We start from the raw sequence: 27395 nt of genomic DNA, 5'->3' as shown, positions 1-27395 counted from the left end.
CTCGATTGTATGTACATACCACATTTTGTTTATCCATTCATCTGTTGATGGGCACTCAGGTTTCTCCCACATTTTGGCTAGTGATAATAAAGCTGCTATGAACATGGGCGTACAAACATCTGTTTGCCAAGAGCTATTCCTTAAGAAAATATATTCAGAGACACTTGCTGCTACTGGTATTTTTTTTTAAATGGTAAATTTGGAAAAGAACAACAGCAACAAAAAACCACCTTGAAGAATATAAAAGTCACTGATTTTACCTGGTATGTATCTCCTGTATTTCATACTTATGTTTCCCATAATTCTAAAAGTTTTATATAGACAGAGAATTTTAACCAAGGGAGACTTTTTTTTAACAATCTGTGTATTAAGGAGAACACTTGAAGTGTTTTTAAGGGACAGACAGTGTGAGAACTGAGTACAACCTTGGCTAACCATGGTGTTCTAGAGATTTCATTCATTCAAAGTATGAGCTTACTTTGACAGTAGTGCAGAGGGACATTTTTGTGGTGGTGCTTCTTTAAGACTGTGCATGTGTCCTACGTTGCTCCAGTCATATCTGACTCTGTGATCCTGTAGACTGTAATCCGCCAGGCTCCTCTGTCCATGGGATTCTCCAGGCAAGGATACTGGTTGCCATTTCCTTCTCCACGGGATCTTCTCGACCCAGGGATCGACCCTTAGCATTTTGTAGAGTGCTTTTGTTGTTGTTATTCAGTAGCTAAGTTGTGTCCGATTCTTTCTGATCCCATGGACTGCAGCACGCCAGTCTTCCCTGTCCATCACCACCTCCTAGAATTTACTCAAACTCATGTCCATTGAGTCGGTGATGCCATCCAACCATCTCATCCTGTTTCCCCTTCTCCTCCTGCCCTCAATCTTTCCCAGCATCAGGGTCTTTTCTAATGAGTGAGTTCTTTGCACCAGGTGGCCAAATGACTAAGAAGAGTCAAATTTTGAATGGGGGGTGCCAGGGGGGAGAGTCTTCCCTGGTCACATTTCTTAAATATCCACTAGGGGGCAGTAAAAGACACAAAAATTTTCAATAGTGCCAATGAGTGCCGGCAGTCTGGCCACTTCATCCTCTGCACACCTGTCTCAGCACCCTGTGCAAACAGTTACAAGATAATGAATTTCACATGCAAGGGCATGTTTGGGTGAAACTGGTGATACCATCAGCTGTAGCCCAAGTGCAAGTTTTTCTCACATTCTGGCTAGCATTAATGCGTAAAACTTCATTCAGGATGTAGGGTCCAGATTGCATTTTTATTTAATTCACGTTAGCCCAGTGATTCTCAAACGGAGTGGACACCAGAATTACCCGTCATACTTTTTCTCAAATACATATATGCCCAGGTCTCATCCCAGATCTATTAAGTCAGAATTTCTGGGCCTGGGGCCTAGTTATGTAGACTATCTTTAGATTCTGGTCCATGACTTCTTGCTAAGAACCAATGCGTTCATTCTTTAATAACTTTAATAACTGGGGGGAAGAGGTCACCTTTGAGTAAAACCTCTGAGGAAAGTGAATGTGACTTCTAGAATTTTTTTCTCTTTTTAAAATAGAAGTTACTGAAGGGGTCTGGTGGCTTGGGGAATGACACTCAGAACAGCTATGAAGCTTTCCCATAAATGGTGCCTATATTGGAGCAAGCCAGGAGCCCAGACAGAAGATCTGGAACTGAGGCAGGCCTGGCAAACTCAGGATCTATGATGACAGTTCCAAGAAGGCCAAGCTCAAAGGCCAAACTCTTCAGTGTGTGGCCAGAGCTCAGATTCTGTCTGCCATATTAAGAGAATCTTTCCAATAGCATTCAGGGGAAAAGAGACCTTTTTTATCTTGTCAGAGATAAAGATGGCACAGGGAACTTGCCGTGAGGTCAGAAGTCTTCAGTTCTCGTCCTGTGTGTGCGCTAAGTGGCTTCAGTAGTATCCGACTCTGTGCGACCCCGTGGACTGTATCCCGCCAGGGTCCTCTGTCCATGGGATTCTCCAGGCAAGAATACTGGAGTGGGTTGCCATTTCCTACTCCAGGGGATCTTTCCGAACCAGGAATAGAACCCGCATCTCTTAGTTCTTCTACATTGGCTGGGATGTTCTTTAGCACGAGCGCCACCTGGGACGCCCCAGTTCTCATCCTAACCATCCCCATAGCCAGTTAGGGGACCCAAGGCCACTCATGTCACCTCTCTGAGCTGCCACTGCTCCGTGTGAATAATGAGAGGATTGGGTGCCATTGATCTCCGAGGATCCTTCCAGTTCTAAAGGTTCCATGATCCTGTTGGTGTTAATAATCTTGATTCGTATGGTACTACTCTGGCAGAACAGAAGAAATATTCAGTAATGCAGTGAATGACAGAGACTATTGACCACGTAGTTTAATTTATTTAAGGCATATACAGTGAATTCAAAGGAGAAAATATTGTGGCCAATAATATATTGAACTGTTAGTATCTTCAGCACAGCAAAAGCTTTCCAGAGGGAAAAATTACCCATCAGTGCAAGCCTGACATTTTTCACTTCTTGATCCATAACTGCCATTTCTCCAGTACGCTTATATTTACTGTAAAGGGCCAAACGTATGAACGCTTCAGATGAATATTAAATAACTACCTAAGCGTCAAGGTCACTGTTGCAAGGTAGGCTCGGTGGAGGGCCCTGGGAGGCCGGCATTGATCTCCCATGAAGTTCCATTCTCGGATCCTGCTGACGAGGGGAAACAATGGATGTGGACCATTATTAAGGCTTTAAGTGTTTCCTCCATTGTTAACGATCTTTTACAAGCCCGGAGTAACTGATAGTGCCCAAGGAATTGGCAAAAGCTTCACTTAGAAATATAGGCTGGTCAGAGAGATAAGTAAAACCAGAGCACAGATGTCCTGGGTTGGGCTTACACAGCAAAGGTGTGCGGCCAGGCGAGTCTGATGTCGGGGCACGCCGGCTCAGCTCCGAGTTAAGGTTCAGCAAGGAAGGAAAGCTCGCTCTCGAGCTCTTTCAAGCCAGAAGCTGCAGAGAGAGTGGCTCCCTCTTTCAAATTCACCAGTAAGGGGCTGCTCTGGCAGTCCAGTGGTTAAGACTTTGCCTTCCAGTGCAGGGGAAACTGGTTCGATTCCTGACCAGGGAGTGCAGATCCCACATGCCTTGCAGCTAAAAAAAAAAAACGAAGGATCAAATAGAGGCAGGGGACTTCCCTGGTGGCTCAGTGGTAACGCATCCGCCTGCCAGGGCAGAAGACATGGGTTCAGTCCCTGATCTGGAAGATCCCACGTGCCTCGGAGAACTAAGCCTGTGTGCCACAGCTGCAGAACCCACACACTGCAGCTACTGAAGCCGTCATGCCCTTGAACCAGTGCTCCGCAGCAAGAGAGGCCACCACAGTGAGAAGCCCACAGACTTCAACAAAGAACAGCCCCTGATCGCCGCAACTCGAGAAAAGCCCGTGCAGCAACGAAGACCCAGCAAAGCCACAAATAAATAAAAACCCCGAGGCAATAGTGTGGCAATTTCAATAAAGACTAAAGATGGTCCACATTAAAAAAACACACACACACATTGAAAATTTAAAAACAACAACAACAATGAAAAACCAGATCCACCTTTAAATTTCCTCCAGTTCCCCTCTCCTGATGAAAACCTCTCAAGGATCAGACAAGTTGTCTGGGGGAAACTGGGTGTGTATGAGTGGTGCAGAGCCAGGCTGAGTGTCTGCGCCGGTCAAGCACCCCGGGTAATTATGTGGGTGTCCTGCCGACCTGGAGCTGGGAGGAGAGCAGATCTTAGGATGACAGAATCTAGTTTCAAAAGATCTCAACAGATCAAAGGACCGAAGGAGTCTACCAGATGAACCTAATGAGAGACACAGAAGCTGAAACTAACAGTTCCCGCGTGCGAGCTCTCTGTAGCGGGGCGTTCTGCCCTATGCACATTGCAGTTTATTTCCTCTTTACAGTGATCCGGGGAGGAAGGTTTTTATATCCCCATTTTTTTAAAACGAGGAGACTGAGGCGTGGAAGTACAGAGGACGGTGCACACACCTCAGAGCCCTTGATCTAGGTTCCAATGTCGGTTCTGCCCTTCAGTCTGCCAAGTTACTTCAGCACTGTTTATAATAGCCAGGTCATGGAAGCAACCTAGATGCCCATCAGCAGACGAATGGATGAGGAAGCTGTGGTACATATACACCATGGAATATTACTCAGCCATTAAAAAGAATTCATTTGAATCAGTTCTAATGAGATGGATGAAACTGGAGCCCATTATACAGAGTGAAGTAAGCCAGAAAGATAAAGACCATTACAATATACTAACACACATATACGGAATTTAGAAAGATGGTAACGATAACCCTATATGCAAAACAGAAAAAGAGACTCAGATGTATAGAACAGACTTGTGGACTCTGGGAGAAGGCGAGGGTGGGATGTTTCAAGAGAACAGCATTGAAACATGTATATTATCTAGTGTGAAACAGATCACCAGCCCAGGTTGGGTGCATGAGACAAGTGCTCGGGCCTGGTGCACTGGGAAGACCCAGAGGGATGGGGTGGAAAGGGAGGTGGGAGGGGGGACCAGGATGGGGAATACATGTAAATCCATTTAAAAAAAAACAGCAATGCTATAATCACTTTAAATACAGACTTTGGAGTTTCTTATAAAGTTTCAAAAAAACAAAAAACCAACCAGCAACACCTAGGCTTTATGGCTGCCTTTCCTGTGTCAGCTTCAGTGGGCCTCACCCTTGCAAGTATTATCTCATTTAATCCTCAGAACAGTCTTGCTCCTATTTTACAGACGGGGAAGACACAGATAATTGACATAACTTGCCCGGGGTCACACAGGAAGCAGCAGGGCAGGGATGTGAGCCCAGACATTCTGACTTCCAGGCCTGCGCTCCCTGTTTCCTATATTACGAAAAGGGAACAATCATATGTTCTGTGAGGGCTGGATGAAATAAATTCTGTAAAGTGCCTCAAATAGTCCCCACACATAGTGAAGTGAAGTGAAATTCGCTCAGTCATGTCTGACGCTTTGCGACCCCATGGACTATACAGTCCATGGAATTCTCCAGGTCAGAATACTGGAATGGGTAGCCTATCCCTTCTCCAGCAAATCTTCCCAACCCAGGGATCGAACACAGGTCGCCTGCATTGCAGGTGGAGTCTTTACCAACTGAGCAATCAGGACTTGCTCAGGGTGATAGCTAATAACCGGCCAAGACCTGGGGTGGGAACCCCGGTCTCCTGATTGCAAATTGGCTGCACTGTGGAGGACAAGATCGTGGCAATTTGGGGGTCACTGTCTCAGTACCTGGCACAGTGTTACCTCGCTGGCAGGTGCTGAGTGAGTCCTTATGTAGGTGGGGTCATTCTGTCCCTCATTCACCATTTGCCAAGGTCCTGCTGTGCCTCAGGGACCAGAGAGGACAGGAACATGGCGCTAACCATCCTTTTTCTCCCGCAGGTTCGAATGGTGAAAGATGGGGACCCCTCCTGGAAGCCCACTTTTATCGTGAAGCCTGACAGTGGTTGTCAGGGAGACGGGATCTACCTCATCAAAGACCCCAGTGACATCCGCCTGTCGGGGACGCTCCAGAGCAGGCCGGCGGTGGTCCAGGAGTACATCTGCAAGCCCCTGCTCATCGACAAACTCAAGTTCGACATCCGTCTGTATGTCCTACTAAAGTCTCTAGAGCCCTTAGAGATCTACATAGCCAAAGATGGACTCTCTCGGTTTTGTACAGAGCCGTACCAAGAGCCCAGCCCCAAAAACCTGCACCACATCTTCATGCATTTGACCAACTACTCCCTGAACATCCACAGCGGGAACTTCATCCATTCGGACAGTACTAGCACAGGCAGCAAAAGGACTTTTTCTAGCATTCTCTATAGGTTGTCCTCCAAGGGTGTTGACATCAAGAAAGTCTGGTCCGATATCATCTCCTTGGTGATCAAGACCGTCATTGCCCTGACCCCAGAACTCAAAGTGTTCTACCAGTCGGACATCCCCGCAGGGAGGCCAGGCCCCACCTGCTTCCAGGTAACCAGCGCCAGTTCCCAACTGGAGTTCTTGGCCTTGACCGGGCCCTTGGAGGGCTCCCTGGTCTCCTGTGGGGTGAGGGATGGGGGCGGGGTGGTCAGAGGGGAGGAGGATGGTTGCCCGCATGGGCTTTGGTGTGGAGCAGGGTCCAACTTCCTGCTGTGTGCCTTGGGGCAAGTTACTTCCATTTTCTCACCTGTAAAATGAGACTAAGAGTAAACCTCCCTTAAAGGATGCTTGTAAGAGTGAAATGAGCAGTATGGAAAGCCACAGTGCCTCCCATTCATTCTTTCTTCCTGCAGTTTTCACCACCTGCTTAGCAGGGGCCAGGCACTGTTTGAGGTACCAGTGAGGCCAGAAGTCAGGTCCCTGCTGGCTGATGCAGAGAATCTGTGCTCTTGTGGGAGACGAATAAGTTAAAGAGCAATTCGTGTAGGGACTTCCCTGGTGGTCCAGTGGTCAGGACTCCACGCTTCCAGTGCACCGGGCCTGGGTTTGCTACCTGGTAGGGGAACTAGGATCCAACATGCTGCATAGAATGGCCAGAAAAAAGAAAAAAAACCATTTGCATAAAGTGTCACAAGTGCTGGAATAAAGGAAACATACCAGGTGCTGTGAGATTGTGGGGCTATCTAACATTTTCTGAGTGGGAACAAGGGTGGTCTGGGAAGACTTCCCAGAAGTAGGGCCTGGAGTAAGAGTTGGATGGAGCAGGCGAGACTGGAGGGGGCTGGGGAGACAAAGCATCCTGGGGGAGAGTGGAAAGACTGGCGGGAAGAGCCGGAGACAGACTGACTCCCGGCTGGCTTAGGTGCTTGGATGGATGGAGAGAAGCCGCCGGAAGGGGGCCAGGCTTGTGGGCCGGGGTCAGGAGCTGGACTTGAACATGGCTTTGAAGGGCGTGTGTGACACCCAAGTGGGGAGATTAGGTGGGCGTTGGGCATCTGACCCTGGAGTACAGGAGAGAGAGGGCTGGGCGGGAGAGAGGTTGGGAGCATCAGCGTTCAGCTAGTCACAGGGCTGTGAGATGCTGCAGGGTGAGCAGAGGCCAGAGAAGACCCCCTTGGGCACCGCCATTCAGTAAGGGACAGGGTGATGTGTGGATCACTGAATCAGCTGCTGGGCAGGGAGGAGATGGACACGGGGGTGGTGCATCCTTCCAGGTCATTTGGCCGTGAAAGTGGTCGGGGGAGACCCGGAGTCCAGGTGCTTGATGGGCACGCAGTTTCCTGCAGATAAATCAGGCTAGGGATCAGATGATACAAAATACCACCTCTGGGACCCATTCGATCTAATCTTGAAGCAGTTAGAATATAAGAAAGAATACGTAGAACATGTGTGTAAGCTACAAAGCAGAAGCACAAAGCCATCATCTCCAACCTGCCTCCCAACCCAAGGTCTCCCATTACAGTGCTGCTCCCTGATCCCATTCCTCACCCCGAGGTAACCATCGTCCCGAATGTTCTCGTTACCATTTCCTTCCTTTAAAAAAAACCTTTTATTATATGTGAATATATCCCTAAGGAGTATATCGTTTCGCTTGTTTCTGAGCATCATAAAAACACTGCGATCACGTACATAGTCTTCTGCAACTTTCTTTCTGACTCTGTGTGGAGATAGGTCGTTGTTTCCATTTCATTGCATGGCTGTACATCCCATTGTAAATACACACACTTTGTTTATCGGTTCTTCTATCATTGAACGTTTGAGTTGTTTCTTGTCCTTTAAAGGCTGCGGCAGGAGAGACACGGGTAGCGTGGAACAGGAAGGGGGAGGGTGAGGCAGCGAGGCGGCATCTCTGACAAGAGAGGATGCTGGTTCGGCAGCAGGAGAGGAGGCTGGTCCCAGGGTACAGCCCCAGGTCCAGAGAGGCTACGCTGATAGTGGGAACCAGTCAGCAGGATTTCCGGGAAGGCTGGTGGAAGCCTTTGGAGAGAGGCATTCAGGCAGTGCTCAGTTTTGGTGGGGGGCAGGGGGGTGGTGGTGGAGGTAACTGTCATCCGAAATCTGTCCTTAGGCACTTGGACCCCAGGCAGGATGTCCATCAGCCATCAGGCTTAGGGCATTAGAAAGGGGAAGTGGGCACAGCTTAGAGGCAGGACCAGAGAAAACAAGTCCTGGCTTGAGCCACTGGAAGGTTGGGGCGAAGGAGAGAGTTGCAACGTGGAGGCGGCCAGGGGTCATCCCAGGGGACTGCGTGGTCACATCTGTTCGACAGTGACAGCTATTCCGGGAGCGTCATGTGGGCCCCCATGTGTGGCCAAGCCGCAGAGCCCTGGCACAGAGAGGGTGCAGGGTGGAGGGCCAGGGCCGTGGTTTTTCCGCCTGTCTTGCTGTGGACCAGCGGCATGGGGCGGCCACGGGGCGGAACCAGGGCCCCAGCTGGAGGGCAGACAGAGAGGGAGCCTCTGGTTTGGACAGAGCGCAGCTGGCGCAGGGAGCCGCAGGCCTGTAAGCGTTTTCCACTGCTCGACCCCGCTGAGTGCTGCCAGGCCTGGGGTCGGGAGAGGAGCACAGGGCCGGAAGCAACCCTCCAGGGGGAATCCATCCTCTTCCCCTGGGGGCCCCATGGGCACGTTTCCTCACCACCCGGAGCCTCTGTTTCTTTCTCTGTGAATCACCTACACTCACCTCCTTACCTGCCATCTTGCGAGCAGTGTGAAGTAATGAGGGTGAAATGCTTTGACGAGGCATAAAGCATTGTGGTGGTTTAGTTGCTAAGTCGTGTCCAACTCTTGCAGCCCCAGGGACTGTAGCCCATCAGGCTTCTCTGTCCATGGGGTTCTCCAGGCAAGAATACTGGGGTGGGTTACCATTTCCTTCTCCAGGGGATCTTCCCGATCCAGGGATCCAACCCATGTCTCCTGAATTGCGTGTGGATTCGTTACCGACTGAGCCACCGGGAAGCCCACAAAGCATTAGATACTTGAAATCTGTTTTAAGGTACATTTCAGATTCACAGTGACTGAGAAAACAGTATATTTTCCTCCTTGGAGTCCTCTCTTGCTTTCTTTATCCTTATCACTTGTTAAAACACTTGTAAGTTTAGGTCTCAAACACCTGAACTAACTTGGAACCCAGAGATTTAGGGACAACACATGGTTCTGACATTGACTTGCTGTATGACATTATATAAGTTGCTTGACTTTTCTGTGCCTCCATTTCCTCACCTACATCACAGGGCTGTCGTCTAACTCACATGAGATCAAGGTGATAAAGGGCTTTGCAAACTATAACGTTTTGTGCATATATAATGCATTTTTTCTTTGTCATGGATGCCCTTTTTGCTTGTAGCCAGGCCTGGCCCAGACTGCAGCATTCCAGAACATACACTCTAAGCCAGCGAAATTACATTTATCTTAAACACGTGACTGTGACCCCTTTCCAATCACAGCCACAATAACTACTTGGGAAATTGTGATGGCCTGGAGCAGGGGCTGGCATGGCTGGGCTGTGGGCAGGTTTCCTGTAATCTGTTGCCTAGGAACGTGGCTGCCCAGTCATTCGGGTCTGTCCGCCTGTCATTGCCCACACAGCCCCCAGCAACATTTCCCCCGTCAGTCTTCTGGAGGGCAGCTCTGTGACCCCGGCTTAGAGAGTCAGGCCTGTCTGGGTGTAGACGATTCATGTGGCAGAAATGCACTCGCCGAGGAGAGCTTTCCAGCTCAGCTTTTGTGAACTTTTCTATCCCAGTTCCACGGCTGGGTTTCTGTCTTCCTCTCACTCTGGGTCCACTTCTCCCCTTGGCTGTGATCCTCTTTCTTCGGTGTCCAGAGGAGGCACCTCCCCTAAGTGCTAAGGTGCTTCTTCTGTCCCTTCTTTGCTCTTCTGATCTCCCCCACCACCAGTCCCAGACACCCCACAGAAAGGAGGGGAAGGAGCAGCTCAGCGCTCACACATGGACTTGGATTTTGTTCTCGGACGCCCTGGGTTTGCACTAAGCCCAGCTCCTGCTTCCAGCAACTCCAGCTGGAGAGCTTGGCAAGTTCCCCTTTCTCTGCCTCAGTTTCCTTATCTGCAAATAGAATATTGGTCCCTGCCTCACAGAGCTGTTGTGAGACTGCGTGAGAGAAAGCTGTGTTGAAGAGTACCCAGCAGGTGGCAATCACTTTATAAATAATGTCATATCGTTTGCTATCGGTCACGACAGTTGTTCTCAAACTGGTCTACGAAGAAGTGCCTTGAACTTAGGGAGAAACCAGGAAGCAAGTCACATTTCCAACTTAATGGAACACTGGTGTTCCAAGGAGCACGGTTTGAGAAACAGGTCCTTACCCCCGTTGCCTCCCAGCCTGGCCCCAGCCTCGCTTCCCTGTTCCTTCCAGATCCACGCGAGTCTGCCAAACACAGGGGACTCCTGTCTCTTGGACATCCTCTGTGTTTCCCCCATTCCACCCTTTCTTTCTCTCCTGGCTTGGCCTCTTCTCCCACGCTCTCTCCTCTTCCCCCTCTCTTGTAAAATCTAGTGCCGGCAAGGTAGTGCTCGAATCCCACCTTTTCCACAAAGCCTTCCTCGACCACTTTTGACATGTAAGCTTTTTTTTTTTTCCTTCTTTAAGACACATATGCTGGTCACCCACTGACACAAGCCCCGAGCTAGCTGTGGGCGTGTGGTGTGGGCGAGGCTGCAGTCCTGCCCCTGAAAGGCGCGCAGTATAGTGGGGAAGACTGCCATGTGGGAATCGTGAGCACCGTGGGGGGAAATGCGCAGGATTATGGGAGAACACAGACAAGGCAGCTTGTCTGCACCTCCTGCGTTGGAAGTGCGGAGTCTTAACCACCGGACCACCAGGGAAATCCCAGTGTGACCACTTCTAACCAACACAGCTGCTTCCATCCCAGTCCAGACAGCCGTCATCTTGTACTTGAATCACTGCTATTGCCTCCTAATTGATGTTCATTTTCCCACCCTTGCTGCTTGTAGCCTATTTTTCTCACTGTAGCTAAAGTGATTCTTCTAAAACATGTCAGATCAAATTACTTCCCTGTGTAAAGTCTCTGATGCCTTTCTCATTGCACTTAAAATCCTGGCTCCTTACCATGGCTTGCAAGATGCTACATGATCTATCCCTTGCCATTCTGTCTGACCTCATCTCCTGTCTCCCTCTCTCTCACTCCTTGCTGTTCGTCAGAAGTGGCCTATGTTCGTGCCGTTCCTTCTGCCTGGGACGCTCGTCTTCAGCTCTTCAAATGACTTATTTGCTCACTTCACTCAGCCCCTGTTCATACATCACCTCCTGAGTCTTTGGCTTCTGGTCGTGATGGAGTAACAAAGACTGGACTTAACCTTCTTTTGAAAACAACTAGAATACCAGACAAAGTACATGAAAGAAGTGTTTTCAGATTTTGTACAACAGACAGCTCGGCATCGTAATCCCCAAGGAAAGCAGGGAACAAAAGCCGAGATGCGCCTACGGTTGCCTCAGCTTTCTGTCTGGAGGCACTCTCCAAGACATGGGCGGGGGTGAGGGGCCACCTAAACAGAGTCCTGTGATCTCAGTGAGTTGAGGAGAGGGAGATAAGCATTTAGTAATGCCAAGGTGGCTGGAATTCTGTGGGTAGAATTCTTTAAAGGAGGGACCCTACCTGAACCTGCATGGGAATCGCTTTGCTGAGTGCTGGGCTATTCATGTACGGAGGGTTAATCCACAGAGTTGGGCAAAGAATGACCAGGGAACTGAGAAGATGAACCAGAGCTCACACAGAGCAGGGAGATGTCCAAGCTCCAAAGGGTCAGTGTGGAGGGTGCTTGGTGGTTACTGGACACACTCAAGGGAGACTGCAGAGAAGTTCTGTCTTAATGGACTGAATCTTCCCTGGGATGAAAGTTACTCTAAACTCAACCTAGTAAAGCTTAAATAATAGGTCTGAAAGGTATCAACATAATCTGCAAACAACTGACTGCCTAAAAACTTCAGTTCGGTTCAGTCGCTCAGTCATGTCAGACTCTTTGTGACCCCCTGGACTGCAGCACGCCAGGCCTCCCTGTCCATCACCAACTCTGGAGCTTGCTCAAACTCAGGTCCATCGAGTCAGTGATGCCATCCAACCATCTCCTCCTCTGTCATCCTCTTCTCCTCCTGCCTTCAATCTTTCCCAGCATCAGTGTCTTTTCAAATGAGTCAATTCTTTGCATCAGGTGGCCAAAGTATTAGAGTTTCAGCATCAGTCCTTCCAATGAATATTCAGGACTGATTTCCTTTAGGATTGACTGGTTTGATCTCCTTGCAGTCCAAGGAATTCTCAAGAGTCTTCTCCAACACTGCAGTTCAAAAGCATCAGTTCTTTTTCTCTCAGCTTTCTTTAGTCCAGGTCTCACATCCATACATGACTACTGGAAAAACCATCACTTTGACTAGATGGACCTTTGCCGGCAAAGTAATATCTCTGCTTTTTAATATACTGTCTAGGTTGGTCATAGGTTTTCTTCCAAGGAGCAAGCATCTTTTAATTTCATGACCGCAGTCACCACCTGCAGTGATTTTGGAGCCCAAGAAAATAAAGTCTGTCACTGTTTCCATTGTTTCCCCATCTATTTGCCATGAAGTGATGGAACCGGATGCCAGGATCTTAGTTTTTTGAATGTTGAGTTTTAAGCCAGCTTTTTCACTCTCTTCTTTCACTTTTATCAAGAGGCTCTTTAGTTCCTCTTCACTTTCTGTCATAAGGATGGTATCATCAGCATATCTGAGGTTATTGGTATTTTTCCTGGCAATCTTGATTCCAGCTTGTGCTTCATCCAGCCTGGCATTTCACATGATGCACTCTGCATAGAAGTTAAATAAGCAGGGTGACAATATGCAGCCTTGACATACTCCTTGCCCAATTTGGAACCAGTCCATTGTTCCATGTCCAGTTCTAGCTGTTGCTTCTTGACCTGCATACAGATTTCTCAGGAGGCAGGTAAGGTGGTCTGGCCTAAAAACTTAGCACTTTTTAAAAAAGAAGACAAAATCCAGATACTGAGCATTAAATGTCCATTGTCCAATAAAAAGCCACTAGATATTCCCCAAGGCAGGAAAAGCTAACCCATACCTAGTGGGAAAATCAATAGGAACAGTCCCATAAATATTAGAAATAATGAAACTAATAGAAAAAGGATGTTAAAACAACTATTACAACTATGTACAAAAGTTTAAAGGAAAATAGTTATTGTAGAGAGAAATGAAGCTATGAAAAAGAACCAAATGGAACTTCTAGGGACCAAATGGAAGAAAATGCAATATCTGTATTGAAAATTTCACTGGGTAGGATTAACAGCAAATTAGATACTGTAGAAGAAGTGATCAGCAAACTTGAAGACATAGCAATAGAATTTATTCAAAATGAAACACAGAGAGGAAAGTGACAGGAACAATAAATGAACAGACCCTCAGTCACTTACGGTACAATATCAGATGGTCTAACATCTGTGTAATTGGAGTTTCCTGAGCAGAGGAGACAAGGAAGATACAGAAAAATATTTGAAGAAATGGCCACACATACACTAATGTGTACACATATACACCAAGACTTATCAGAAATCAGTGACAATAAGAAAATCTTAAAAGCAGCTAGAGTGAAAAGACACATTATGTTCAGAGGAATGAAGAATAATTGAAAACCTCTCATCAGAAACAGTGCAAACCAGAAGACAAGAGAATGACAAATCTCACCTTCTTAGAAAGGCCTTTCCTGACCACCACGCCCTTCCCTCCATCCACTATACACTCTATGTTCTCACCTTGTCATAGATATTTACGAGCTTATGGTCTCTCTACTAGAATGTAAGCTCCAAGAGGGCAGGAGTTAAAACAAACTTTGTCTTCTCCACTGCTTTATCCCCAGTGCCTGGAATACTACTTAGTGTTTGGTAGCTGCTCAATGAGTATTTGATAAATAAAGTTGTCCTCCAAATAGAAGAGTATAAGGGCAGAGAGCAGGAAAGCATTCCAGAATTACTAGTGTTGTTGCATAGTTGCTAATTCATGTCCAGCTCTTATGCAATCCTGTGGACTGTACCTGCCAGGCTCCTTTATCAAGGGATTTCCCAGGCAAGACTACTGGAGTGGGTTGCCATTTCCTTCTCCAGGGCATCTTCCCGACCCAGGGATTGAACTGGGGTCTCCTGCGTTGGCAGACAGATTCTTTACCACTTGAAAAGCCCAGAATTACTAACAGTTTTGCACAATTAGAGCCCAAGGCGTGCAGCGTTGAGTCGGAGAAAAGAAAGCTAGAGTTTGACACAGATGCTGGTCATAGAGGAATTTGCAGGACATGCTCTGGAACTTGGCTTCCTCCTGTAAGCCGGGATTTTAGGTAGAAGGGTCCTAACATTTTATTTGCATTTTAGAAAAATTACTCTGGTAGCCTTTCGTGCCAGGTGATTAGAGGGGTGAGTTTGAGAGCAGGGAAATGAATGGGGGCAGGTATTAAAGTAGTCCAGGTGAAAGATGGTCCAGGTTTGATCTAGACTAGGAACAGGGAGATTGGGCCAGGTCTAGAAAGCTGTTTTGGAGGTAGAATGTACAGAGCCTGTGAGCGGCAAGATGTGAAGGAAGGAGAGATTTCTGGCTGACTGCTGCTGGTTCAAAGTCCCTCACAGGCTACGGTTAACATATTGTCTAGGACTTTAGTCATCTTGAGGCTACGGGGGAAAGATCACCTCCCCAGCTCACTCACATGGCTGTTGGCAGGCCTCACATCCCCCTTGCTATTGACTGGGACATCAGTTCCAGAGGCCATCTCAGCCTCTCCATCCAGCAGCTCACAACATGGAAGCTGGCTTCCCTTAGTATTGAGGGAACAAGAGAGTAAGATAATGCATCTTAAGATGCAAGCCACGGTCTTTTTATATAACCTAATATTTGAAATGATATCCCATCATTTCTGCCCTATTTTGTTTGTTAGAAAAACATTACTAGGTGCAGCACGCACTCAGGCAAAGGGGCTTACAAAAGGACATGAATACAGGATGTGGTATCATTGGGACTGTCTTAGAGTCTGCTGATCACAGATAGTGAGTTTGGTTATGTTGAACGTGAGGGGTGTTGGATCTCCAAGTTGGGAATACTCTGGATGCAGCTGGATGTGTAGTTCTGGGGCTCAGGAGATAATTCCTTCTCATTGGAATGTAGGTTGGAGGCTTTACCTGAGTTTACAATGAATAGCTCAGGGCCCTTTTCTCTCCAACTTGCTTTGGAAGCTTCCAGAGGTGAGGATGAAGGACAAGATATCTTTGAGTCCCCAGGGCACCCTGTAAGAAGCAACACATCATTGCTGACTGAATGACTTGGAGAGTGGAGAGTATCACATAATTGAAAAGTTCTCTCTCTCTCCATTTGACATTTCCTGCTCTGCCACCAAGCTGGAGAGAGGTTTTCCTGTTTCTAAGCTGCAGGTTTCTAATGTGCAAAGTGGATGTTAGATTAGATTAGCAGTGTTATTGTTCAGTCTGACTCATTGCAACCCCATGGACTGTAGCCCACCAGGCTCCTCTGTCCATAGAATTCACCAGGCAAGAATACTAGAGTGGGTTGCCATTTCCTTCTCCAGGAGATCTTCCCAACCCAGGGATTGAACTCAGGTCTCCTGTATTTCAGGCAGATTCTTTACCGCTAAGCCACAAGGGAAGCCAGGATCAGTAGTATATATATGTATATATACTACTAATCTGGTATAGATAGATAGATGTGTAGATATAAATATATACTTTTCCCATGGGAACCCCAGGATGTAAAAAAGATAAAAGTTGATCTGATCTGGTCTCCCCAGTGCTTCCCCCTCAAAATATTGAAAAACACTGAACCAAATAAATTCCTGATTTTCTGCCAGCTCTGACATTTTGGGATCTTATGAAAAGACCAACTCTAAGCTCCCCCCAAGTTTTGTGATTCTGTTTCTTGAGGCCCACTGCTGCTCCATTTTTTATTAAACTTTGGGGGGAAATTCATCTTTCCTTGAACTCTTGAAGAACTATAAAGATGACTTTCACTAAATACTATGTGTCAAGTACCATGCAAATCATTTTACACCTCATTATCTTTATTTGCTCCTGTCTCCCTGACTAGAGTGTAAGTTCCATAAGGGTAAGGACTTTGTCTCGTCCACTCCTGTATTTCCGGAAGCTGGAAAAGCCTCTCGGGCACAGGAGGCATTCAGTGTTTAATGAATGAGTGGACTAAGGTAGGCACTATTATGCCCATTTTACAGATGAGGAAACTGGGGCTTGGAGCTGCCAAGTCACCTGCCGGTAGTTACACAAGCTGAAGGCAGAACTAAGATTTGAAATGAGTTCCTCTGGACTCCAAAGCTAATAGTGCCAATTCTTATTGATGGGATCAGTAGGAAACCAGAAAGGGAGCCAGCGTATATTGAGTACTTTCTTTAAGATGAGCATAACTCTAGGGATTCTTTTTTGCTTCCATTGTCAACTACCCTATAAGGTAGCTGTGGTTATGCCCAACTTTTTCAGATGAGTTATGTGAGGCTCACAGAGGCTTAGAATTGTGTAGCAAATATGAGAGACTGAACTGGATTGAAGCCCAAGTCTGGCTCCAAAGCATTCCTACACAAGACTCAACACAGTCAACTACATGCGCCAGAGTTTAGGCTCTGGAAAGTTTTATGCAACTGCTGGGTGCAGGTCCCTGTGGCTGGTGAAGTTCTGCCACTCCTCTTCTCCAGCTTTCCCATAGCTGTGGATTCGTGAAATCCTTGTGCACTGAGCTGAGACGAATCCACCAGGCTGAGAAAGGACAAGTCCAAGCTCCTAAGATGTAGCAAAAAGTAAGCGCCCATGACTCAGGATGATAAACGTTGACACTGCTTCCCATTGTTCTCTGCAGGCTCATCAACCTCAGGTCTCAGACCAGGTCTGAAGTTAGACTGATGATGTCACCAGAGTCTCTCACAGGCCTCATCACTCATATCCACTTGTCATATATTATTAAGCAGATCTATAATACATGTAACATTTTCTACTGAATTTCCATTCCTTTCTTCTTATGACCAGGGAAAGAAAAATAGAGTGAGGATGACTTTTCCCAACTTTTCATCCTATTGTCCTTTCTTGAAGAATAACCTCATCTTGAATTATGCACCCTGCCCCCCACCCCCAAATGGTCATTCGGGCTCTGAGTTCATTAATAAGGATGAAACTACACTTTAATAATTATCATTTAACTAATGCATATTCTAGATAGACAAGTAGATGGATTTCCCCTCATATTTTCTTCTTGAGTCCACAGAGGAGGCGATGCAGCTGTATCTTTGTTCTCTCCCCTCCTTTATTCTCCATGTTACTTTTTGAAGCTTTGGGATGGTATCACTCACACTAGGAGTTTTCTTCTACCTTATCACCTCCTAGAGAGATAATGACAGTCCTCCCGAGAATCTGGCATCCTCATAGTCCACGTCTGAATCCAATTAGAAGCTGCGATCTCAAGGGTGAGGAGATGTTATCTAGATAAAGGGCTGTTTCAGGCAGAGGGAATGAAATGCACAGGGTGACTTACCCCAAGCAGGGGACTCCTGAGGAGTTGAAAGAGGCCAGAAGACAAAGCAACACCTGAGGCAGAATGCCGCGTTCAAGAGTGGGTGGTTGGCCAATTCGCAAGGGCGCTAAAGCTGGCCATGGGCGCATGCTGGCTCCAGGGGCGTGTAGGCTGCGCCATCACAGGGTCCCACACTCCAAAGGGCTCCATGCTTGGTTTAATGCTCTGTTTCAGCATCATGAAATTTATTAATACTTTTTGAGCAAAAGACCCTGCATTTCCATCTTGCACCGGGTCCCACAAACTACATAGCCAGTTCTGCAGTTCTGAAATTTAGCTCTGTCATTTACGAGAGGAGCAGTCTCAAGGAAACCCACTGGCCTTTCCGAGACTCACTTTCTGCTTCTGTGAAACACAGGGCATGATCCCTACTTCAAATAAGCTCTTGTGAGAACGAATCGAGATTGTGAATTATTCGTGCATTTTATGATAATTGGTGCCTAGTGGGCACCTAATAAATATTCCCTTCTTCTTGGGTAGGAGGGTCTATCAGAATTATCCAGGGGATTTGTTATTGAAAATACACTGGCTGCGTTCCACCCTGAAAGGCTCTGACTCATAGGTGTGGGCTAGGGATGAGCGGTGGTTTTGAAAGGGGTCCCTAAGTGATGCTGATATATACCCGAGGTTAAGAAACATAGTCTCAGGTTTTTTAGAGATCCACCTAAGAAGCAACTTAAAAGAGGAGAACAGAAGGAGAGGGAGAAATTGATGGACTATTACTGATTCTTCACATAATAAAAAACCTGTTAAAGAAGAGCGAGGTCATCATCTTACAGCCCTTCAGATGACACCCATGGTGCTGAAATGAACCATGGGACCTCATCCCATTCCCAAGGCCCCTATAAAATTTTCTGCTGTCCATTTGGCCTGACAAGTCCATCCAGAGGAAGGGGGGCTATGGATGAGAGAAGTCAGGGTCAAGGCTCAGGTTGGGGGTGGAGCTGGAATTTATTTTCACCTTAATACCCCTAATACAGTACCTGATTCCTGAAAAGACACTGTAACTAATTCTGAATTATGTTTATCCTGCCCCAGATTTTAGGCTTTGACATTCTTCTCATGAAAAATCTGAAGCCTATACTACTTGAAGTAAATGCAAATCCCAGCATGAGAATTGAACACGAGCAAGAAGTAAGTATTTTGAGTATCTCAATGAACAGATTACCAGGCAAACTGAACGTTCCCACTCTTCTCGCTGCTCCCTTGGCTAAACAAGATTCGACATTGTCCGATTTGCCCGGCCAAGTTCTGTTCCTGCCTAAATAACTTCAGTTTTGTTGAGCTCAGAACATCGTCTATTAATATAAGACCTATCCAACCTATGGTGACTTCCCCACATGCCCTTCTCCAGTTCTGAAGATCTGCAAATGGAGAAGCAGCTGAGCCTTTCCATCAGTTTTGACATGAACTAATTAGTCAGCCTCAGGAGATGAACTAATTGAAATTCTATGAATATGATTTAGCCATGTCGACATGCTTGAGTCCCTAAGATAAATAGTATATTGAGCAGTACTTACCTCCCCCCCCCCCCCATTTAAGAATGCATTAAAAAAGACTGGAAGGAAATACACCGATTATTAATCCTGGGTTTTGGGTGGGGGTGGATTATGAGGGTTCTTTTCTTCACCTCTTCCATATTTTCAAATATTCTAAAATGAGCATATCTCATTTTGATAATGAGAAAAACCCAGTGCTATTGTTCCCCCTTCGTGTATTTTGTTGATTTGGAAAAGGAAACTGACATTTTAAAGGCAGACTGAAGGGAGCCTTTAAACAATTCTGGCAGCACAACCACTGGGGCTGGCGCTTGTGGTCAGTTGGTGCTGAATCCCTGTCTCTACCGTAACACGGAATCCTTACCCTTCAAGCTCTCTCCAGGGGTGTTTGAGAACGTCCCCAGTCTTGTTGATGAAGAAGTGAAAGTGGCCGTGATCAGAGACACTCTGCGTCTCATGGACCCACTTAAAAAGAAAAGAGAGAGCCAGTAAGTATTTTTTATATCATTTATTTCTATCAATTCTGCTTCCCATGTCCTAAGCAGGTAAGTCAAATTCTCAAAACATGTTACCATCGTGAGATTTCTACCTTTAACAATCTGATAAATCATATTTTCATCTATGAGTATCTCCCTCCAGATATGATGACTCAGGGTCAAGATATGGAGACACACTTGCAGTTAGATCAGCAGATGAATTTCTAGCCAATCATTATCTGAGTCTGGAAAGTCTTTTCTGAAAACCCAGCCTCTCCTAGTGACAGGCTCGCCCCTCCCTCACCGTTTTCCACATGGTGCTTCTCTGTAAAACCCTTGAGCACAGGCAAAGAGTACAAAATGCTGGAGAAGGGAGCCATAGGTAACTTAGACGTGTGTAGTAAGGATCGCTTTCTTTTCATTTTCTTCATGATGTTAACACTCTTGCAATATAAACTTTTGGTTTCATAATCTGCAGAACCAATTGTCGAACTTGTGGCAGTTCTATAATATTTACAACCTTATGATACCTGTTCATCCCACCCACCCAGTAATATCTAACTGGAATATTGATGGCAGTATGTGCCCAGCCCTTCCCTCCATGGAATCACCCCTGAAGTGAAAGACATGATGTCACTTGGGTATTTTGTTGGTTTTGTTTTCACCAAATTCCTGGCTTTCGCAAAGTGAGGGTTGAGTAAATATGACTGTGCCTGTTTTAGGCAGAAAAACCAAAGACAAGCATTTCAAACAGCACTCCTGGTACCCCTGACATATCAGTTGGACCCAAACACCCCCCAGACAAGTAGAGCGTTTATCAGCTGTGCTTTAGGAACGTGAGGAACCCTGGCTCCCCTGAGCAAGTGGTACTTCGCAGGCTTCCTCTTAATGCTGCCCCTCAAATACTGTCAGAATCACCCTCCAGTAGTGCTTCTCCCCTTGGCCGCACATCAGAACCATCTGGAAGCTCTCGTAAATACCAGTGCAAGTGCCCCCACTTCTAGAGATGCTGCTTTTAATCAGCCTGGGCTGGAGGCCTGACCACGGAAACACTGTAGGTTCCCCAGGTGAGTCTATCTCGCAGCCAAGGCTGGGCACCGCCACCCTGCCGGAAATGTCACTCTGAAGGAGTCTTTGTCATATTCTGAGTCAGGCTGGATGGTGTCTGCCTGGTTGAGTTCTCTTCCAGAGCATTCTTTGCTGTGCAAGGCACGGATCCAAGGCCATTAAGGCTTTCTGAGAACGCTCACCTGTGGTTCACGTGGGCCGATCCCGCCAGGTGTGGCCTCCACCGACGAGGGCTTCAAAGTGGTGGCGGGTCAGGTATGCGGAACCCCTCACGGGAGCAGCTCACGGCAGCAGCTCCCAGAAGCTGGATAATGGGTCTACTCGTTCACACATGCGGCTGCCTTTTTTAGCCATCCTTGAGGAAAAGCAGTGGATTAATTGCAGTTTGGTCAGATTCATTGCAATGTAATTCATTTCTCAAAAATCTACTTTCTAACGGTTATTGATCTCACTGGAAGAGATTAGGTCTTGAGTGACTGGGTTGCACTGCAGGGAGATTTTGTCAGCTATCATGCCAGGATGGCTCAGGGGGATAGATTTTTAAAGAGGACCTTGACATGTTAACCCTCTGATTCCTTTGGTGGGAACAAGTTCAAAGGCTATTGTGTGGCCTAAGCCATCTTAACCTCTGCCACAAAAACCAGGAAGAGAGGAAAGGGGACTGCTGTATTTCACATTAGATGGCCTCAAAACATGATCAGCTTTCATTTTCTGGTTCTAGTTGTTTGGTTTTTTTCCCACTGGCACCTGGCATTTGATGTGATCCATATGAGCTGCAGATCTAAAAGTTAAAAGCAATTTAAACGGGCCCAGGACCATCGGGAGGGATGGGAAAGGCATTTTACGACTTATCAAGTCATAAGTAGCAGCACCTCATTTTTAATTTAAAAAGCATTGACTTTTCTTTTTTTTTTTTAACTGATAACCAAGAACAGTTAGAGCTTCAAGAACCTGACTTCAATCTTAACAGAAAAATGCTTTCATCTCACCCTTTCCCTACCTATAATATAAGGGTGTATGTTAATAGCTAAATGGCATTTACTGATATTTTTCCTTAATTATACCTTTTTTAAAAAAAAACAAAAATGAGCAACGATTGTCCACGAAAGCATTTTGTAATCAGTAAAGTGTATTATATGTAAGGGATTATTATCAGCATTTTGATAACTTTACCATACAGACCAAGGGCTTTTCTGGTGACTCAGGCTGTAAAGAATCTGCCTGCAATGAGGGAGACTGGGGTTCGATCCCTGGGTAGGGAAGATCCCTTGGAGAAGGAAATGGCAATCCACTCCAGTATTCCTGTCAGGAGAATTTCATGGACTTAGGAGCCTGGTGGGCTACAGTCCATGGGATCACAGAGTTGTACACGACTGAGCGACTAACGCTTTCATACAAACCAAAAGGATGAAATTATTCTCAATTCCAAATGTTTCAGAATAACTTGGAAAAGCACTGTATTTGTGCCCATAGATAAGGCACAGTGTTGTAGTGCTGAATTGTGTGTGCAAATCTGGGACCGGGTCATGCCAACTGCAGGAAGTGATGTCACAAGGACTTCTAGGCCAGCAGTTAACTTTAGAAGCCGGAGTTTCTTGTGTTTGAGTAGGATCCAACCTAAATATTTAAAAAACAAATGGTTTCCTTGCCTTGCTCTTCAGCTCCTTAACAAAAGAGAGTTTGATGTGTCCCTCATCACTTCATTGAATACACTTTGCCAGCAAGACTGTTGAAGGTAGTTTTCAGTTTTCCTGCACAGACTGAAGCAAAAAGGCTTAAACTGCTCTAAACTGCACTAGAAAGAGGCAGAGGGGGCCTTGGAAGGGCATCAGACCCCTGTGTCTGTGTGTCCTGAATTTTCACACACCCCAGGAGTAGGGGAGGCATGTAGGCTGGGGTCAGTATATTGATGGGGCAGAAAGCAGTCCTCATGCCTTCCATGGAGAGAGGGACCTGTGACCCTACTGAGTGGGTATAGTGGATAGAACTTTCTCCTGAGCCGAAGAGACTGAGGTTCAAATCTTGACGTTGAAGATGTGGAGAGCTATTCTGAACCTCGGTATCCTTTTCTATAAAATGGAGATAATGATGTTTAAGTGAAGCAACCTGCAAGACTTACTATAGAGTGACTCAGTCGTGTCTGAGTCTTTGTGACCCCATTGACTGTAGCCCACCAGGCTCCTCTGTCCATGGAATTTTCCAGGCAAGACTACTGGAGTGGGTTGCCTTTCCCTTCTCCAGGGAATCTTTCCCACCCAGGGATTGAACCCGAGTCTCCTGCATCATCTCTTGCATTGCAGGCGTATTCTTTACGCTGAGCCACCTTACTATACAGTAGGCACTTAATAATGCTTAGTTTACTACTCACCAATAAAATTATCTACTATAATTGAAGAAACAAAAAGTGCTTACCATGCTCTTTTCTGGTATACTTAAAGTAGACTTTCAAGTTTAAAACCAATGACATATCCTAAAACCAAAGCTGTTGGACCTCTGTAACGAGACTTGACATTGGAGCTGACTGCAATGGAAAATTTTGTTTCCATGTAGCATGATGTCACTCGCCCAGACAAATTTATTTGTTGGGTTAGGAGAAAATATACCTTTGGCCCCCGAAGGAACAAAATAGCTGTCATATGAGAGCTGTTTTGAACTATGATGACTTTTTGTAATATCTGATGACTATTGATTTACTTAATAGGATTCTTTGGAGGCACTGCAGGGGCAGGGGAAGGGCAATTGATGGGATAGGATTCTAGAACCCTCATATATCTCTGCATACACATATGGAGGTAAAATCCACACAATATGAAACTAGCCGTACAAAAGTATACAATTCGGTGGCATTTAGCACATTCATAATGTTGTACAACCAGCACCCCTTTCTAGCTCCAAAATATTTTGTCACCCCAAAAGGTAACCCATTATTCATTAGGCACTCACTCCCCATTCCCACCTCTGCCAACCTGTTTTCTATCTCTGGATTTACCTTCTCTGGTTACTTCTTATAAATGGAGTTTTTTGTGGCTGGCTTCTTTCACTTAGCGTGTTTTTGGTTCACCCATGTTATAATATGTATCAGTACTTTATTTCTTCTTATGCCCCAATAATATTGGTTCCAGTCTGTGGATATACCACATTTTATTATCCATTCGTCATTTGATGGACATTTCTGCAGGAGTCATTTCTTTTTTAACCAGAGGGGAGCTCGGATGACCTATTTTATACTTTGGCATTCTCTAGATTTTCTTTGAGAGGGAAGGATCTTTTCTGCTTCAAAAAGTTTCTAAAGCCCCTGGTTTAATGCAGCCCCATCATTTTATTGATGGAGGCACAGGACTGGCAGGGAACCTTAGAAACCAGCATGCCCATCAGCTCCCGGGCTCAAGAACATCCCTCCTGAGCATCTGTGACAGAGGAGCAGCTCGTGTCCCGACGAGGCACTGGACTTGGCATCAGCCAGGTCCTTAATCTCTGATCAGTGCATGATGAGCTTGGCCAAGTCGCTTTATTCTCTGATCTCGTCTTTGAAACGATCAAGGGCTCAAGGGCTCCCCTTGGCTGGACTGTCACTGGCATCATGTGAAATGACACATACGAGAGGCCTTCATGGCATCTGAGGGGACTAGACAAATGCTAGTTCTTAGGGTCACCATGTGGTCAATCAGGCTTTGTTTGAAAGTTATGCTGATAGTGACACGTAAGTCACAGCTCCTGAAGCAAGCCTGTTTGAGTTGTGTATGTAATGATTCCGCCCATCTGAATTGTACAAAACAAAACTAAGATGAAGACCATCCATCACTTGCCAGGGGAGGAAATCAGGAAAACCAACAGAAGCTGTCCTCTTTTCTCAAGGTATTTGGGGAGCCTAAGGTTTTCTTTTGAAACACTTCTATCAGAAGCAGAAGAGGATAAATTGCTTTCCTAGATTATTTTATAAACAAAGTGATTATTCCACCAACTGATTAATTTTTGGAAGTTGGGTTTACCCCTGGTGGAGTCATTTTACTAGTATTTTGCTCCTTTTCCTGGGTGTAGATGTTTCTAGTAACCATTTTCCTTTCTTAGGAATCATTACCCTTTAGGACCCCCAGAGTAATATAAATAAAGCCGGGGACAGGCTTGGAGTAATCTGAGGGGATTCCTTGATGCCATGCAGTGGCTCCCCCGGGAGCCGGGGGTAGCTGGGAGCCGCTTGCCTCTTATTCAAAAGTGTACAGTTGGAACATGGTTATGTAAGTCACAGAAGCCCCTTTTCCCACAGCAGCGTTTCATGGTCCTCTTACCTTACCTCCTCTTAGCTTCATTTACCTCCTATCACCATGACAACCAGGTTTATATGAAGGGTGGAGTCAGCCTGCCAGTACAGCTTCGTCCCTAATTCAGAGAGGTTCATCCTCTGAAGGCCTCACTGGGAGATCTGTCTTCACTTCTTACCTTGACTCTCAAGTATCCAAGTATCCCTTGGATCTTCTGACATGTTTAGAACCCACACACTAGGTGAATCCTCAAATGAGGTTGGTTCTATGTAGAATCTAGAATAAAGGCGAAACGTTCTAACATAACATTCCCTTCTTAGGGCTTCCCAGGTGGCGCTAGTGGTAAAGAAGCCTCCTGCCAATGCAGGAGACATAAAGAGATGCCGGTTCGATACCTCGGTGCGGAAGGTCACCTGGAGGCGGGCGCAGAAACCTGCCCCAGGATTCTTGCCTGGAGAACCCCATGGACAGAGGAGCCTGGCGGGCTGCAGTCCATACGGTCACACAGACTCGGACACGACTGAAGCGACTTAGCACACACGCATTCTAAGAGAACAGAGATCAAGGAATCTCCCAGTGGTTCGGTTTCACAGCTGAGGGCTTGTAGTCTGATCGAGAAATGTAACTTCATCCTGTCCTGGGGAAGAGTATAAAAAATACATTAACCAGAAATTCCCTCAAGCCCGGATCTCTACCCCTTAAATTGGCAGTACGTCCCGACTGAAATCTCCTCAGTGATAGACAAGAAGGGTTTCTAAGCTATTTGGACTAAACATGCCTTTGTCAATGCAGAACAGTATCTTTCTTACTTTTCAGAGTAGTCTTCTGGAAGCAAGCATTCTTTCAGGAGAATCGTCCAACCACCCTGTCAAATGGCCCATCTATGTGCACACAGCTGATGTTTTGTTGAAATTCTGGGGCTTTGTTGACCCCTAATGATTTCTTTGTAGCAAAACCCTACAGAGAAGCACGCCCTGACCTCAAGCACCTTGAAGATTTCACATAAATCAGAGTCACAGAAAGATGAATATTTGCACACTTGTTGGGGTTTGATTTTACACCCTGTATCAGGATCACATACACAGATACTGGTTATTTAGAGTGTTTATTGAGCACTGACTGTGTGCCAGGGAAAAGACTGACAGTGAAGTGAGTGTCCGACCCTTTGAGACCCCACAGACTGTAGCCCACCAGGCTCCCCCGTCCAGGGGATTTTCCAGGCAAGAGTACTGGAGTGGGATGCCATTCCCTCCTCCAGGGGATCTTCGTGACCCAGGGATCGAACCTGGGTCTCCCGCACTGCAGGTAGATTTCTTTACCGTCTGAGCCACCAGGGAAAGCCACAGGGAGAAGACTATGGAGGTGAATTAGCTCACAGGTCTGTAAGGGAGGCAAGACCCACAGATATCTATGAGATGGAAAGTTACAAGGTGCCTGAAATGTAAAGATGAAGTAATGAGGGAAGAAAATATAGGGAAAGATAATTTCCTGATGAGAAGAGTTTAAAAAAAAAATCGACAAGGAAGAGTTGGCGAGGAAACTGAGGTTTAAAGGATGAGTAATATTTGGAACACACAGATGGATGGAAGGATCCTCCTGGTGGAGGAGACAAAGGCATGGGGGTCTGTTGGGGGAAATGTGCGAGTTAGATCAGCTGGCGAGGCAGAGGCATGAAGCGGAGGAGTAGAGAGGAGGGGCTGCTAGGGAAGTAGATGCAGATCCAGAGGCCAGAGGTGGGTGACCAGGGGTGACAGGCTGAGCAAATCCAAGCTTGTCTTCAACCTGATTCAGAAACACGAAGGCCTCCGTGATCCCCGTAACGACACAAAATTTCATGTCCATGTCTATTTTTCTCGGAGAAAAGGTCAAAAACTTTTCATCATATTTTCAAAAAGCTAAGAACCCATCAGTCCTACTGTCACTGGAGGCTCCGGCGCGATTTGCCCCCAGGGTTCGGGGTGTCATGGTTTCAGGATCTGTCACACCTACCGTACCTGGATAGGCTTCACATTTCAGATGGCCATCAGCAAATTAGAAAAACACGCGTGTGTTTTTCAGTAAGGATGGACAGGAAATGACTAATGATACGTGCGTTATGTTATGTGCAAGAAATAAAACCAGACAGCTCTCTCCCATCCATAAACGTTTAAGCATTAAGTCAGCAGTAACCAGTAGAAAGCCTCTTTTGCCTGCAGTGTGTTGAGCAGGAGCCGTTCCCGGGGCTCATGGGGAAGGCGGGCTTCCTGGGCCGACGTGAGAGGGCCGTTTCGGGGACCATTAGACAGGAGCCAGGCCCCTCCGCCAGTGGGCAGGCTCTCCTCCCTGTCGCCCTGGGCGCCGAGCAGATGGGAACCAAGACGAGCATATGGCCCCTCAGTCAGCACTTTTGGGGAAACGGCAGAGTGGAATTCTGCGTGGGCCCTTCCAGAGTTATTCCAGGTAGTGACTGGCGAGCAAATGTATTTGGAAATTTCCTCATGAGCTGCGCCAGTGAGCCTTAAATGTTCATGGGCTCTTAAATGA

At 46.5% G+C, this 27395-nt stretch overlaps 1 protein-coding gene and 1 long non-coding RNA gene across 5 annotated transcripts in view; one reads left to right on the top strand and one right to left on the bottom strand.

Annotated features, from left to right (window-relative positions):
- Nucleotides 1-27395, top strand: part of TTLL11 (tubulin tyrosine ligase like 11) — a 265207-nt gene that overhangs the window by 90226 nt on the left and 147586 nt on the right. For 3 of the 4 annotated variants that reach the window (XM_070452198.1, XM_070452209.1, XM_070452219.1), the window contains exons 4-6: nucleotides 5461-6036; nucleotides 18609-18704; nucleotides 19442-19557. In XM_070452198.1, the coding sequence (XP_070308299.1) occupies nucleotides 5461-6036; nucleotides 18609-18704; nucleotides 19442-19557 (788 nt within the window). The remainder of the gene's footprint in view (nucleotides 1-5460; nucleotides 6037-18608; nucleotides 18705-19441; nucleotides 19558-27395) is intronic. The other variant, XM_070452224.1, reaches the window with a different exon arrangement.
- On the bottom strand, nucleotides 8349-25124 carry LOC110146667 (uncharacterized). The gene is made up of 4 exons (XR_002316605.2): nucleotides 25051-25124; nucleotides 20796-20968; nucleotides 19434-19534; nucleotides 8349-15271 (listed from the first exon to the last, which is right to left on the bottom strand). It is a non-coding gene; the product is annotated as an uncharacterized lncRNA (long non-coding RNA).

The sequence above is a fragment of the Odocoileus virginianus genome, chromosome 2, assembly GCF_023699985.2.
Source record: "Odocoileus virginianus isolate 20LAN1187 ecotype Illinois chromosome 2, Ovbor_1.2, whole genome shotgun sequence".
NCBI lineage: Eukaryota > Metazoa > Chordata > Mammalia > Artiodactyla > Cervidae > Odocoileus > Odocoileus virginianus.
This window is presented reverse-complemented; position numbering and strand designations above follow the sequence as displayed.